The sequence below is a fragment of the Pagrus pagrus genome, assembly GCF_965226575.1.
Source record: "Pagrus pagrus genome assembly, chromosome: 9".
Classification (NCBI taxonomy): domain Eukaryota; kingdom Metazoa; phylum Chordata; class Actinopteri; order Spariformes; family Sparidae; genus Pagrus; species Pagrus pagrus.
Window position 1 is genome coordinate 26,881,706 of NC_140193.1, and position 15,337 is coordinate 26,897,042.

The 15,337-nt window shown below is 38.7% G+C and overlaps 2 protein-coding genes across 12 annotated transcripts in view; one reads left to right on the plus strand and one right to left on the minus strand.

Annotated features, from left to right (window-relative positions):
- Positions 1 to 15,337, plus strand: part of cox17 (cytochrome c oxidase copper chaperone COX17) — a 192,135-nt gene that overhangs the window by 174,104 nt on the left and 2,694 nt on the right. The gene's annotated exons all lie outside the window — the stretch shown is intronic.
- hcn5 (hyperpolarization activated cyclic nucleotide-gated potassium channel 5) lies at positions 5 to 15,335 on the minus strand. Of its 11 annotated transcripts, none has more exons than XM_084362824.1 (14): positions 15,260 to 15,324; positions 14,710 to 14,753; positions 13,388 to 13,505; positions 12,181 to 12,291; positions 9,354 to 9,710; positions 8,152 to 8,338; positions 7,426 to 7,530; positions 6,993 to 7,130; positions 4,334 to 4,495; positions 3,963 to 4,056; positions 3,710 to 3,837; positions 2,478 to 2,624; positions 2,059 to 2,296; positions 5 to 418 (listed from the first exon to the last, which is right to left on the minus strand). In XM_084362824.1, the coding sequence occupies exons 1-14, from the start codon at positions 15,268 to 15,270 to the stop codon at positions 246 to 248; spliced, it is 2,013 nt and encodes a 670-aa protein (XP_084218950.1). In that variant the 5' UTR covers positions 15,271 to 15,324; the 3' UTR covers positions 5 to 245. The 11 variants fall into 11 exon arrangements, with proteins under 11 accessions (XP_084218950.1, XP_084218954.1, XP_084218957.1 ...); XM_084362828.1 differs by having other exon boundaries at positions 14,710 to 14,740; positions 15,260 to 15,313; XM_084362831.1 differs by lacking the exon at positions 14,710 to 14,753 and having other exon boundaries at positions 12,181 to 12,288; positions 13,396 to 13,505; positions 15,260 to 15,335.

Here is a 15,337-nt window from a genome sequence, read left to right on the forward strand (position 1 = left end):
TATCAAATGTTTGACCCGTCTTTAATGTTACAGTCTTTGTTTATTGCTAATAACTGATGGATCAGTAGACGGAATAATTCCCAGTCAGAATGAAAATAGTCAATGCTCTAAAACTGTCCATCTCATTAATGAAGTGTCCAACTCATATCCACATGAAGAATCAGTCTTTCTGTAAAATGTTCCAGAAATATCCATATCTCCTGTCCTTTCCATACAGCAAAAAAGTCCAATCACTGTCCTTGGTCTTACACGAGTCCACCGTCAGAGTTGAGCTGCATCATTTTTTCTAAGTCCTTCTTGACATCTGGGAAGCCCTCCAGCACGTCCTGAAAGTCGTCCCAGGACAGAGAGAAGCACTGGCAGTCAGTCAGTGCCTTCACTGTGGCCAGATGTTTGCCTTTGGTTAGCATGCATGTCTCTGTAGTACACACAGAGGGAACCACAAAGCATGGTTAATGAGTGAGTAAATCCAAATAACGGGGATGAGATCTGACAATTAATCCTAAATTAAATAACCAGACTGAGCTGAGTTGTTTCGGGAAGCCTGCTTAGCTCTAAACGCTGCTAGGTTTGCTGCCAAAAAGATTAGGACCCGTTCCCACTTAAAGCCTGAGAATTAAATAAATCCTCCAAATTGGAGAAGATAGATTCATTTAGTTTGACCTCTTCTTGTATTAAGATACATGGGTCGGGCGTGGTGATCTAAACAGGCCCTGTGGGATGCAGCACCATGTAGTTCCTGGAGCAAGCATAGAAACTTTCACACTAAACCTAAAATGTAAATCCAAAAACCACCAGAGTTGATCAGCTACCTAAATTTCACAGTAGTAATATTACCAGTCGATTAAAATATAAACTAATTAAATGCAGACATTTTTCCTTTTTTTCCAGCGTTTGTCGGGCTCACAGCACCAAAAATAACAACAACAACATCTTTCCCTGGAAACTGCTCCCTGCTACTCTAATAATAATCCACTGAACAAGCTGTCAGCTGGTCTAAGGCAGTTCCAGTGAAAACCATTTACAGAGAAGTCTAAAGCATAACTGTAATATGTTTTTATAAGACAGAATATTAACAGGTTTTTAAAAAGAGTTTGGCCTGATCTCCTACAGAGAGAAGGGAGCATACAATGCTCTCCTTTAGCCCTGTTATTTTCAACCTTTGTCGACACCTATCTGAAGTAGTTTTCAGCGTGGATTACTCATTTGAATTACCTTTAGATAGCAGAGGTTTGATTGGTTTGACGAAAGCTGAAAGCAATTCACAGTTCTATGGATCATTGGGACACTATTTTTCGAAAGAGATGTTAATTAAGGGAGAAAATATGTTTTTTTATTGGTAATTTGAGTGGACTGACCTTGTGTGTATTTTTCCATTGTTTAAAGAGACATATGGTCATTTTCAGGTTCTTAATTTTATTTTGGTTTACTAATAGTAGTAGTATAGGTTTACATGCTTTAGTTTTCACAAAGGGTTAGGGGTTAGGGTTAGTTCATTTCATACAGTACTGCCCCTCTGTCTGAAATGCTCTGGCTTAGTTCCTCTGCTGAGGAAGGATATGAGATGGGACTGAAAGCAGAAAAACCTAGAAAGAAAGTAAGTAAGTAAAGTAAGACTTTTTTGGGGTAAAATTCAAATTTACAGTCCCAGACTATTTACTGTACCTGCTCCTTAAAAAATGTCATTAGTCATAATGTGCCTAAATGCATTTTAAAAATGCAACAGAAGCGTTCGGACAAATTAGCCTGTAGCACTTTTGATTGTGTCTGTGCATTCGGTACATTATGTAATACTTAAACAGCATTGTTGTGTTCTTATTGTACTTTGCTTCAGGCAATACAGATGTTACTGAGAATTTTCTTAAAGTGACTGAATATGAGATAAAGAACTGGATTTCATTGTAGTTTGTTAGTATTTTTCTAGAGGCAACAATCTGCTTTACAGCTGACTGGACCTTCTCTTCCCACACTTCAAATTCCCAACTCTTGTTGTCTAGATATCACTTTTCAAATCCCTGAATGATGTTCCTGATAGTCACTAATGTGAATCCAACCCACCTCCAAAAAAGTCTCCATCACATAGTTCCCTCTCGTAGGAATCGGTCTCCATGAGGACCTGTCCATGGTCAATGAAGAACATGCGGTCACCAGGGACGTTCTGTCGGACGATGGCGTCTCCCTCCAGGAAAACCTCGTACTCCAGCTTGAGGAGGACGGCGTTGATAAAGTTCTCGTCTCTGTTCTGAAACACCGGCACGTTTCTTAGCAGTCGGCTACACATCACCATCAGGATTTGCTGAAAAATAAATAAAAAAATATCATGTTACAAATGTTATGTTGGAATGTAAGAGCAGAAAATCAGGAAATATAAGATTATTATATAACATGTTGCCTCAAAAGATCAGTAGGATGAAGAAAGGCTTGAATTTAACAAGTTAAGCTCCTAGCAGAACCTCTCAGATGAACCACAGCTGTACCTCTTTAAGCGCTGACGACACCGTGTCCATGACGTCCTTCTCTTGAAACCACTTCCCTCCGTAGCGAGCCTGGTAGTAGTTGCTGATACGGAGCTGCAGCTCTGGTGGGAGCTTCATGAAGGCCATGTAGTGCTCCAAACGGCTCATCTGTGGAGAGTCACAATGTTTTCAGGATCCACCTCTCAACACATAATAGACAAGCTGCATAGTTAATCATGTATCATAATTGCATGGTTCTACAACTGTGTAACTGTAAACGCTCAGTGTGAAGGGAATATTTGTATGATGATATTTAAAATTAGGATTAATGAGTCCTAGAAGATTGATAGGCATGCGTACCACAGCCTCTACCTGAGACCAAAGGTAAAATGTTCAAGAATAAGAGCTACAGTTCAAATGAATGTTTCTTGTACTCAGTTTTTGCCATGTGCTTTCCACCTGGCAGTCCATTTCTTACGAAAGACTACATGGGAATTTATTGTTTGAATAAATAAACAATGAAATATATTAATAAGATCTTAGCAAATTAATAAGCAATAAAATCTACTTATTTTCCCTTGTTAACTTAATTATGCCTAATTTCTATAAAAGATATCTGCATATGAATGCAGAATCTCCAGGCGAGGGGCAACATTTTGGTATCACAAGCTTTCCGTAGCCCGGGCTTGAGTTGCATGCAGGTTAACAGTCCACGTAGAGAGAAAACGCACAGGATGAAATGTGCCTATCGTCTGACAACAATTTTTCTTATTATTATTTTGAATTTTATTTGATCTGTATTCACAGCAAGCAAGTTATGTTACTACCACAGAAGTTGCAGCCACTAGACTATCTGGAAAGTCGAAAGATAAAACATTAGACATAAGTTGACACAATTAAAATTCATGTGCAGATATCTGTTTATAGAGATCAGCCGAAATGTCGTCGGGACCTAAAACACCACGTCTCAAGTTGCTAATCGAACTATAAACAATGACCAGCACATATAGATAGATATAATATGTATTATATATTGTGATATCCACCGGCCACACTGAAACATTGGCCCCGTTGACTAAATTTTAATCAGAAAATACCTGATGGGTTCCAAAATTGAAATATGTTAAAATAATATAGATCCTGCTTGTATAACCAGCGTCAGCTCATGACTTATTTTCTGTTCCACTGAGTAAAGTAACTTGATCCCTAGTGAGCTGTATTTTCGGAAGAATCGAAGTGTCAGTAATAATGACCTTGCTCTTGTACTCCTTGGCCGCTGGGTCGATGTTGGCGATCATGGTTGTAGCGTTGGCCACGAGGACTGTGTACATCAGACACCCGGACACCATGCTGACCATGACAATCCACATTTCAACATAATCTGGAGAACAAGACACCGACACATGAGCTTGCTTGGTGTGAAATGTCAGGTATTTATATCTGCGAGAGAATTTGATACACCTGTGCTTTTTTTAGTAATGGAAAAAGAAAATCTATAGTTCTCACTTGTTGGTGCATCCATGGAGCCATAAGAGAGGGCAATCATCTGAGAGAGCGCTCGGAAAACTCCCCAAGAGTACTTCACGATCACTGTGGCATTCTGGAAAGATTTTTACATCATAAGTGATACTTTCTGTAGATCTGGAGCCTCAAAACAACAACAACAACAACAACAACAACAACAACAACAACAACAAATCTTTACAAGAATTTAAACTACAACATATGGTAGATGTTCAAAACAGCAGTAACTGTTTTTTATATACACTACAGCAATTATACTGTACACAAGTACACGACTGATGCTTGTAAAATGATTTATATAAATGTCGATCCGTCTTGAATTCGAGTGTAAAGTTTTGAGAAATAAGTTTCACCATCAGGTTTTCTTTCCGGACCCAGCAGTCAGTTGGAAACTCCTCCAGCATAGGAACAAAGTACTGGATGCAGCCGTTCCAGTGACACAGCAGGAAAATCATCATGAACAGAGACAAGATGCGGAAGAACAGACGGACCACCTCCAAGTTTGCGTTTGACACCTGTGAGGAAGACATGACAAGAAAACATGTGTATTAAAGCAGCATACTGGATTTAACCTGGCTTAGGATCATACTGTAAAAATACATTTCACTCACTCACCAGCACACAGGTACATTAATAGCACTTGTTCATGACAGTAGGTAGTTCACTTCAGTAACTGTTGATTTTTTTAAGGTTGTTCCCACAAGAACGACCTTAAAACAATACAACAGCCATGTTATCAGCCAAAGTCACTAAATTATAACAGCATTTGGACAAGGTTACATATATTTTTCACAGCTAAAACTTGCTGTAAAAAACTACTTAAATTATTATCCTGGTTTATTACGACCTGGATCTTATTTCATAGTTTTGCTCATCTATCAGTGATGATAATATTGTTTTCACCAAATTAAATGCTGAGATCTGGGAACACAACAACATCAGTACAACAGAGTCTGATGGGGCAAGAAACATGAGCAGATTATCAGACAGGCTGTTACAAGCCAACTCTGTAGCCAAATTATCTAAACCACTTCATTTGCAGGGAAATCATAAAATGAGAGTGCCTGAATGATCCCTGATTACACAGACAGTAGTACAGTAAGTAAGTACAGTTGGTCAGAGTTGAAGTGGGACACTGGTCTGTAAAGTATGATGGGTGATTTATTTTCTACTAGAAAATGTTTACATGCTTTAATGTTCAAAAAACACATTATTTTTGTCATACTGTCCATTGCTGCAGCACCTCTATACATCCTGTCTGAATACCCTGTTTTAGTGCCTGTCTCTTTAAGGCCCCCCTCCCAAGCAGCCCAGTCGGCTCTGATTGGTCAGCTCTCACTGCCCACTTTGTTTCACGATCAGCTCTGCCAATATTTCTGCAAACAGGGCTGTGCTGGGGGCTGTGGGCGGTGACTGTATAGTTGTGACATCACAACCTTACAGAAGTCCTGATGGGTTGTTTAAAGGCACAGTTTTTGCATACATGCTGTGTGCATTTCTCTGAATTGACTGAGCTTTCACAATATTTATCTAGCACCTGGCCCTGTTTTGTAATCAAAAAAGGACATGTAAATCTAACCTTCTATAAGATGGGACCTTTAAAGCAACATTATGTAACTTTGTACCTTAAAATAACAACTTCAGAATCATGTTGATGGTACAGTGTCCTGTAACAGGGTGAATGGTGTCTCATGTTTACTTCAATATACAAGTTTCTAAGACATAACGTTGTTATGACGTAAAGAGTTTTGTCTGTAGTTAGCACCTACATTACGTCTGACAAATTGTTACAGAGCTGGGATTTGTGTTTAGCACAGTGGTGTTGCACTCACACAAAATGCCAATTTCGACATAATGGTGCTTTCAATAGAATTAAGAAAACCGATTAATTGCATCCAAGTAAACAAATTGCAACATCAGCATCTCCTAAACACTGGTGCTGTATATTCATACCACACTTTCAGAACCAGTTTTAATAAATGTTGAGGCACTTGTGGAGAACTTATTCTGGCAGCAAGGAAATACGGACTCAAAAGCAAATCAATGCAAGATTGGCGAGAGTCAAGGGTGTGTTTCCCAACATGTGGAAGTCCAAGCAATACAGTGTAAAAAACAAAGAGCCATCTGTGTGAGAGCAATGTCATGTCGATCCTAGTGTACAGTTCCAGGCTGTCATATACAGCAATGGATGCCTTCTGGCTTAACACAATCACAAACTTGGAATTGTCAATTAAAACCAAAAGTATGAACATCATTACTGAATTAAAGCCAAGACAACTGCGATGGCTGGACCATGTGATTGAAATGGAGGCGATTTGTGCCGAGAAGGACTCGAGGGAAAAGAAAACCTGGAGGTCCAAGAATGACCCGCCACTGAACTGTGATGGACAAGCTAGCAACGATTAACTTTGGGGGAGGCTTAACCTTTTGCCAAAGACAGGAAACGATGTAAGGAACTCTCCCTGGCCTTATGGATTATAGACAAAGAGGATTAGTTCAGTAAACAGGTTTATGTCTTAAATCAATAAATCAGTGAGGATAAAAAACATTTCTCTTTTTTGTCAATAGTGAGAGCATCAACTTCACCGATACATACACCAGAAACTATTTGATTCAGCCACTAGTAGCTGTTCAAAGGCTTGGAGTTACACACCACATACATTATGCAATATGGAGATTTGTTTCGAGACATATTGTGTTTCATTATGAGATTACCATGAACATCATCATAACCCGTATGAGGTGTCCTATACCTTTATATTTTGCCATACCTCTGTTGTTTGAGCACAATATACAGTACATGTGATTAGAAAAAGGCAAACTCTGATAAAAGGCAGAAAATGAAACAAATGCATTGTCGATAGTATCAGCTCTTGTTTAACAAATGACATTGTAGGTGTTCAAAGTCAGATTAGTCATCGGAACCAGGTCTGGTAAGGTATCTGCAGGCAGAAGAAAGGTCGATTGAATTTCAAAGGGGAGCTTTGAAGAATGTCTAGTGTTCGGACTTACTTTCTCCACCTCGTTGAAGAACCTGACCAGTCTGGACACTCGAGCAAGTCTGATCAAGCTGAGGATCCGCACAAACATCAGTATTCTCATCATCTTATTGGTTTTGGAGGGGTTGTCATCGTTGTGGTATTGTAAGTCCTGAGATGATAAAAACAGAGGCTCAATTATCAATGGTATGAATTTTGTTTGATTTTCTTTTTTCTAAAAAAAGGAAATTTAATTTCATTATCACTGAATTTACATTACAGAACATTTAATGAGTTTATTGTACTGCCTTTTCCTCAGTACTCTCTGTATAAACACCGTCTTACTGCTCTGAGTGCTTTCTAATAATAAACCATGAAGAAATAAAGTGAATCCAAGTGCATAACTGTTTTGACATGTACTGCAGCACACTGGCTGTTTGCTGCTTCAACAGTCTGTTCATTATTACCGCAAACAGCAGAATGTAGCCGATTGGGAAAGCAGCTATAACGTCCGGTATGAACCATGTCCTCAGGTAACTGACTCGGATCCGCTTGATATCCAGAATAGCTTCCTGCGAAAGAGAGCAGAGCAGCAGATTGAGCAGATGGATGAAGATGCTGCGCAGCACGTGCCACCATCACATGTATAATTTAACACTAGAACTGAAGTTTTTCCAAAGTTAAGGAAGACAGTGGTGTCAGATGAGGTTGGCAGTGTGCTCAGAAAAAATCAACATTAATCTGACAGCGTTGCTGAATTGTTGCTAAACCTCGGACATTAATATTTCAAAGAGGCAGAAACCGAGTGAGAATAAATCTGGCGAAACCAGATGTTTGTGCAGCCCAGAGTAAACATCACAGACAGGGAGAACATCACAGATGGGCCATTTGTGATTGGCGAGATAGAAGTCGCAAAGCATGAGCAGATGAAAACAAACAGGATATAGTCTGCTCTTAATTGGAAATGTTAGACCTCTCATTCATCCAATACATCGTAATCCCTGTTATAAAATCAAACAGCAGGTGCCAATTTTGCCCGTGTCCAGGAGCAGGGGGAGGGAGGATTGCTAATCTAGCCTTTCGTGTATTGAGTAGATTACAGATGGGACAGAGATGGATTGTGTGTGCTTGTCTGCACAGGGATTATGGTCCTTCAAATTGTATCTAAAAAAATAGAGTACAGCCACTCTCACCTCGCCGTCCTCTGTTATGATGCCCATTCGGAAATTCAGAGCCACATCTATCAGGAACAGGGTGTCTGAAAACACATTAAATCCTTCCCATGCCAGTCCGCTGTGGCCGTCCAGAAATGCTATCTCCATGGGGATCCCAATCAGGTTCAGAAATGTGATGGCCATCATGCACATGATGTAGTAACTCCTACAGGGTCACAAAACATATGTGTGCCTTAGATCTTGATGTAGGTTTGTAGTGGAAAGTCTCGACTGGTTTGCCAGAAGAACTAATTAGACAGTCATGCTGCAGCCGGTAAGGCATGCTGATTTATGCACACTAAATACTCTGATACTGTAACTGCACATCTTCTCAGCTGGGGTTCGATTGCCAGGCTCAAATAACTCTGCTCTCTGATCCAGATTGTTGATTCCCTCTCTGTTTTCAATGCATTTGATTCCCTCACAAAACTAATAATAGCAATACTGCAAAACCAGCCATCTGTGTCAGCATTTTACTTAAAGAAGTCATTTTTAGCACCTGCTTTTTTCTTTCCAATCCTCTGGTATCATCTTAAAAATCTTCCTGGTGACTTGTTTTTCCTTTAATATTACAAACTCTTTACATTTGACTTATTATACTATATTTTTCTCTTTGTTTTCACAATTATTAAATTATTGTAAAATGTACAATTATTGCATTGTTGATTTATGCTTAATTCTAATTAGCAATGCAAGTAAAGGGAGTAATGCTGCAGCATATGGTTCAGTATTAATTAATCTTCTGATTTCTTATTTAGTCTATAGAATGTCAGAAAATGTTATGAAATGCCCAAAACAATTTTACTAACAGTCAAAGTGCTGCCATCAAGCTGCTTATTTCTCCCTAAATAACACCCCAAAACCTAAAAATATTAGGTTTACTGCAGAAAAAGAGAAAAAAAAACAGCAAATCTGTTAAGAAGTTGGAGCTAGAAAATGTTTGCCATTTCTTAATCAATCATCCAAACAATTGCAGATTATCTTTCTATTCATCAATTGACTGACTGATTGGTTTGGAGATGAGGGATAAGACAATACTTTATTTATCCCCAGAGCAAAATGAGGCAAATCATCTCCTTCAAAAACTTGCTGAAACTACACAACTTTTAAAGAAACAGTCTAACACTAGAAGTGGTGTCTCGGTACAGGACTGGCCTGAATCTATCAAACATATTGAATACCTTATGAGGCTGAACGGGTGGATGACAAAGACTCCGCTCTCCAGCTGCCGCATGCACTCCTTCTCCACGGCCATCTCGCTGCCGTACACATACAGGGACTGTCTGTTCAGCTGCGGGAGAAGCAGGGCTCTCCATCCACAGGTGGCCGTGGTGCATCCCGCGGTGGGACCTTTTAGTTTCTCCATGGTCCGACCTGGTTCCCCTGTGATCAGCCAAAGGCCATGCTCCCTCTGCTGCTGCCGCTGCTGCTGCTTCTTCTGCTCTGGACAAGTGGAGTCTGACTCTACCAGTCCTGACCTCCCCTCTTGGTCACAAGGTAATTTTCCATCAAGGCTCCCAACCTCGGGCTTATTGAAGCTGTGTGGAGTGAGGCGAGTGGATACCCGCCTTTCTGCTCCCTCCCTCCCTCCCTCCCTCTCTCTCCGTCAGCCTCTCTCTATTTCTGCCCCCACCCCGCCCCTCCACTTCTTTTCTTTTTCTCCCAGCTCATCAACTATTCAGTATCTGTGTCTCATCCCCACATGAATCAAGCCACGTCAGGATGGTTAGGTCCAGCTCACATTAATACTGAAGACGATGGCATGTGTGTGTATGTGTGTGTGTGTGTGTGTGTGGGTGTGTGTGTGTGGACGGGATCACAATTATTGTCATGTGACACGACAATGACATCTGGCAGTGTACTATGCTGGGACAAGTTCAGTCTGGGCCATCTCTACCAGGGATGTAATTAAACACTGTACTGTGTTACCTGATGCTTTACATATGCTCTCAGCTCCGAGCCAGCTCCTGTGTTGTTTGTTTGCATATTTCACTTCAGTGACAAAACACTGAAGCTGCAATATTTCATTTCAAGGATTAGACTACAGAAGATTGGGATTTTACTCAGCGAGTTGTATTTGCATTTTTCTTGGAAAGTCTGTAGGATTGCAGCAAAGTCTGCAAAAACGCAATGATATTACAGGAGCTGCTGATGGGATTAAATGAGGGGTCATGTTGGTGGGTGAATGACCGGCAGCAGAGTGCAGGAGATGTTTCAAATAATGTGACGAGACATATAACCGGATTATTGCTTTTTTAAAATGTTAATATTGTTTGTTTGTCTTTAAATTCAGAGTTTGAGGTCAAATCAATTGGTGTTTGAAAAGGTGTGTTTTGAACAAACAATCAGTGCTGTCTCAGGCCATTCTGTCATATTTGCCACAAACATTGCTACAAATTTCCCCAAGTTCTCCTAAAAAAACGCTGGTTAGTGATGTCACTTTTGCAAATGTGGAAACACTGCGTTCCCCTAGTCTAAAACTATTCAGTAGTTTCAATCTTACAAAACACAGATTCGAACTGCAGTCACAGGTTTGGCTGCCTTGTTGCGTGTAACTCCACCACCATCCATTCCACCCCCAGATGTGGAAGTAATAAACATGTAATGGTAACATGATATGCAGTGTTGTATGAGGTACCCACAAGCGATACTTGAGTGAAAGTAACTATATAATGTTAAAATACTACTTTGGTAAAAGTCTTACCAGAGTAAAAGTATCTGGTATTAAATGTACTAAAGTATCAAATGTAAAAGTAAAACATAATATATATATCTATATATCTATATATATAGATATATAGATATATATATATACACATATACATATATATATATATATATATATATATATATATATATATATACACACACACATACACACACATACATATATATATATAAATACATATATATATACATATACATATATATATATATATATATATATATATATATATATGCACAAACTGTAAACTATGGGTCGAGGGATTAACAGGCTGGCCAATTATCAGATCCAATATTTAGCATTTTCCTGTTAACTCAAGTTAAGTACAAGTATCTCAAAATTGCACTCAAGCACAGTACACGAGTAAGTACTAAGTAAGTACCTAGTTACTTTCCATCACTGATGATATGGCATGTTATGTACAAATGTCCACATGGTATACAGCCTATGACAGGTACAAACTTGGATGCATCTGTGGTTTGCAGTAACTTTAACTTTAATTATGACTGGGCTAAATATACTCCACTGTGAGTAAAAGTTCTGCATTCAAAACTTTACTTAAGTAAAAGTATATAAGTATCATCAGTAAAATGATCCCTATCTGATATTTTTGGATTAATATTAGTGCTGCATTAATGTGTATGTGTCATTTTACTGCTGCAGATGTTTAAGGTGGGGCTCATTTTAACTCCTTTATACACTGTTGGCTAGGCTAGGCTGGTAATCTACAGCAATGCATCATATTATATAAGATCATCATATGTTTATAGGGCTGCTGTCAACTTTTCAGTGTCAGACAAACGACCTGTTTTAAGCTTTGTGACAATGCATTTTCCGGCTTATCCACGAGGGATTTTAAAAGGTTTATTCAGCTAAAGAAGTAGGGCGATTTTCTCAACACATAAAGGGACACTTGATCCTTCAGTTCATCAGATGAATTCAAAATCACAAAATTTGGAGATACATGGTCGTCACTGGACAGGAAGGGTCTGAAAAATTCAAAAAAGTAATTTCGAAAAGTAATTTGTAACTAAAGCTGTGAGAAATTTAGTGGAGTAAAAAGTACAATATTTGCCTCTGACATGAGTATGAAGTTGCATAAAATGGAAATACTCAATTTGAGTACAAGTACATCAAATTTGTACTTAAGTACAGTACTTGAGTAAATGTACTTCACTGTTGGTCTGTGACAAGTTCTGTGTTCCAACAACAGCCGAGGTTTATCTGTATATACAGTACTGCATAGAAAAATGCCGATCAAAGAAAGCTGACAGAGAGCTTACCTTTCTGCTTTCCTAGACGCTGCTGGAGGCTTTGAGCACACAGGAGGAGGCGGAGGCAGACGGTCAGCACTGTGGCCCTTCACCTCTCCTCCTTCAGGGGTCAGATTTCTACTGGGGACACCAACACAAAGACAGATTCACACCAACTTCAGAGTGAATTAAAGAGAATTTCAATGCTACTTGTATGTTTTGCATTAACTATTTTTAGCTACCACACTGTGTGGATTATAATCCTGTGAAAAGCACAACGATGACTGCAGCTAAGTGTGTTTCAGATGGAGGTGCATATCTGTCACAGAGTACAGAGCAAATTAACAATATGCTTACTGGCGGGTTTATCTAGCACACAGCTGGCCCTCAAACTAGAATAGGTGATTCAGGGCTTTTGCTTACGCACTGCTTTGCTGTGGTGACGCATTGTAGACCCAGTAGACATGCAGAAACAAACATACTTTCAGTACTGTAGGACAGAAGATCAACATACTTCATATTACAAAACTCCCAAGTCACTGTGTATAATGTACCCACCAGCAGCTATATTTTACAGCACAGAATATTAAATCTGACAGTGCAGAAAAACAATAATTCTGTGTGGTGGCTGATGTTAATTTTCAACTCATACATTTCTTTCCTGAGTAATACCCAGTGGAAAAGTTGGAAAGTGAACAATGTTCCTGCAGTACCACTTGAAAACCTTTCCAAATACACAATATCAGCAAAAGCTAGAAATGTCAATACCCAGTGAGCAAAGAGTGGTATAGATCACGTCTTTTAGACATAATTTATGGACATCCAAGACGTCTAAAAGACGTCCTCTGGGGAGCCAGAATGAAAGTTTTTTATACGTCTTTTCTGGACGTTGTATAGAATAGACGTTCATACTGGCTATGATCTGGACCTCCACTGACAGCCAGAATTAGTCGATAAACGATATATAAACGTGTATACAACGTCCAGAAAAGACGTATAAAATACTTTCATTCTGGCTCCCCAGAGGACGTCTTCTAGACGTCTTGGGTGTCCATAAATGATGTCTAAAAGACGTGATCTAGACCACTCTTTGCTCACTGGGTAGCTTTGTACTTTTGTTGTTACACTGCATGAAATACTGACACATCATCATATTTACAGTACTTCCGTGCTGACTAAGACAAAACTTAACACGCTAAAACAATGACACTGAACAGTTAAATAACATGTCATTTACCACTGCACCTCCAGAGTTGCACTTTGTCTGCCTCCTTCAAGAGGGACTCCATCATGAGCTGCTGTGGCTGCTGAAGACCATGTGCTCTCCCAGTGCTTACTGGGAGATGATGACATCACTGCAAAGAACAAAAAATATACTTTTGATGAAGCAGATGTCTTGAATGTAAATAGAGTGTGTTTCATCATTCATCACTTTGTACTTTAATGTGTAACCACTGGTGGAATACGTACTCAGATCCATGCAGTAAAAATACCTGTACCATAATGTAGAAATACTCCATTACAAATAGAACTTGCATCCAAAATCCTACTAAAGTATAACGATTCAAATGATACCAAAAAATGCAAATGTATATAATGTATGATACAAAAAGTATCAAAAATAAAAGTACTCATTTTACTGTGAATGTGAGATTAGTTAAAGGGTAACTGGTAACTGTGTGTTAATGGTCTTGGGGAGTACTACTGCATATGTGAAAAAGTAATATAAAGCCGTTATTGAAAAGAAGCCATGTAAGAAGTTTGAGGGAGGTCTCTTTGGTGGATCTGACAACAACTGGACCAGACATTTAAAACATGATACAGGGTTGAAACCATCAAACCATCAAAAACTCCCAGTTTAATCTTCTTATTACATTTCTTACTATATATTTTCACATGTTTTTATGTGAAATCTTGATCTGCAAAGTAACTATATCACTACCACTGTTATACATCACAGTAAAGTAACCTGTAGCAAATTAATGGGAGAGAGTGAGGCATTCAGTCCCAGTTCATCTGGCACTTCAAAAAAGGTTTATACGAATTTCCATATTATGATACATGAATAATGGTGCAGCAACAGCAGCAGCAGCAGCAGCAGCAACTTAATCATTTTTTGAGAAGTGGAATGATGGATTTTTATTGTATAAATTTTTTATAGGTCAGAGAAAATGTGTGGCTGTGTGTTTACCCATTGAGTGGAAGTGAGCAGTTGATTAATTGCATCAGAAACACTGACACTGACTCTCACATGTTATGCAAATCAACCGCCATGTTTAAAATGATGCAAGTAAAGACTTTTGGTTGAGACATCAATCACTGGCCATGGCCTGACCACTGAACGCATCATCTTTGAAAATTAACCAACCATTAACTAATTAACCAAAATGTAATTCAGAAAAAAAATATAAATGTGGATTAGACTTTTTTTCTCATTTAGATTCATAAGTCTTGAACTTTTACAAGTTTATGCAATAAAAAAACACATTCAGTAAGCTTCATCGTAAGCTTTTTATATTTTGATGGCTACACTTTAAACTGACATACTGGCATACTTACTGGTATGCAATGTCCCGTGTACTCTTGAAGCCTGTGAATAAGTCCTGTGTTGTCAAGATTTTGTTGACATAATTTAACTACCTTTTCACTGTATGTTTTCTGACCTATAGGCCTACTGTATAAAACTTACCACCAATTACACAAATTTCAGTTTTTTAAGGTGTTTGCTTATTCAAATAAAGAAATGCAAAAACCAGTTAGGAAATGTCATTATCTGAAGTTTGTTCATAATAAACTGTCTTCTACAGAAATAACTTCCTTGCATGTCTGACATTACATGTTCAACAGGGAAATTTGGACACATTTATTGGCCTGTTAGTTCACTTTGAAATAGAAAATTGTGACCAAAAACGAGAATTTGACAGAAAGTTTGAGATAAAAACAACTTTAACTTGTCTGTGGTAGCAGCTTTAAGCTAGTTTGAATAAACTAAGAGGAAATTTGTTTCTTTTTCATGGTCAAAAATAAACTTTGAGTGTGACATTCGGCATAAAGACTCTTAAAGACTTTATGACGAATAAATATCACAATGTGCGTTTAACAGCCTTACTGTTCATCCATAGAGGGTCTTTTCTCGTCTGCTAATGTGTTTGCTTTCTTCTAAACCGTCTTTTCTTTCAGGATACTA

Bases quoted from the DNA above. Each gene is read 5' to 3' on its own strand.
- hcn5 (XM_084362824.1), bottom strand. The intron at 2,625-3,709 runs GTCATTATTACT...GACTCTCCACAG, and splicing joins CCAAGGAGTACAAGAGCAAG to ATGAGCCGTTTGGAGCACTA. The intron at 419-2,058 runs GTGGGTTGGATT...TGTGTACTACAG, and splicing joins TGATGGAGACTTTTTTGGAG to AGACATGCATGCTAACCAAA.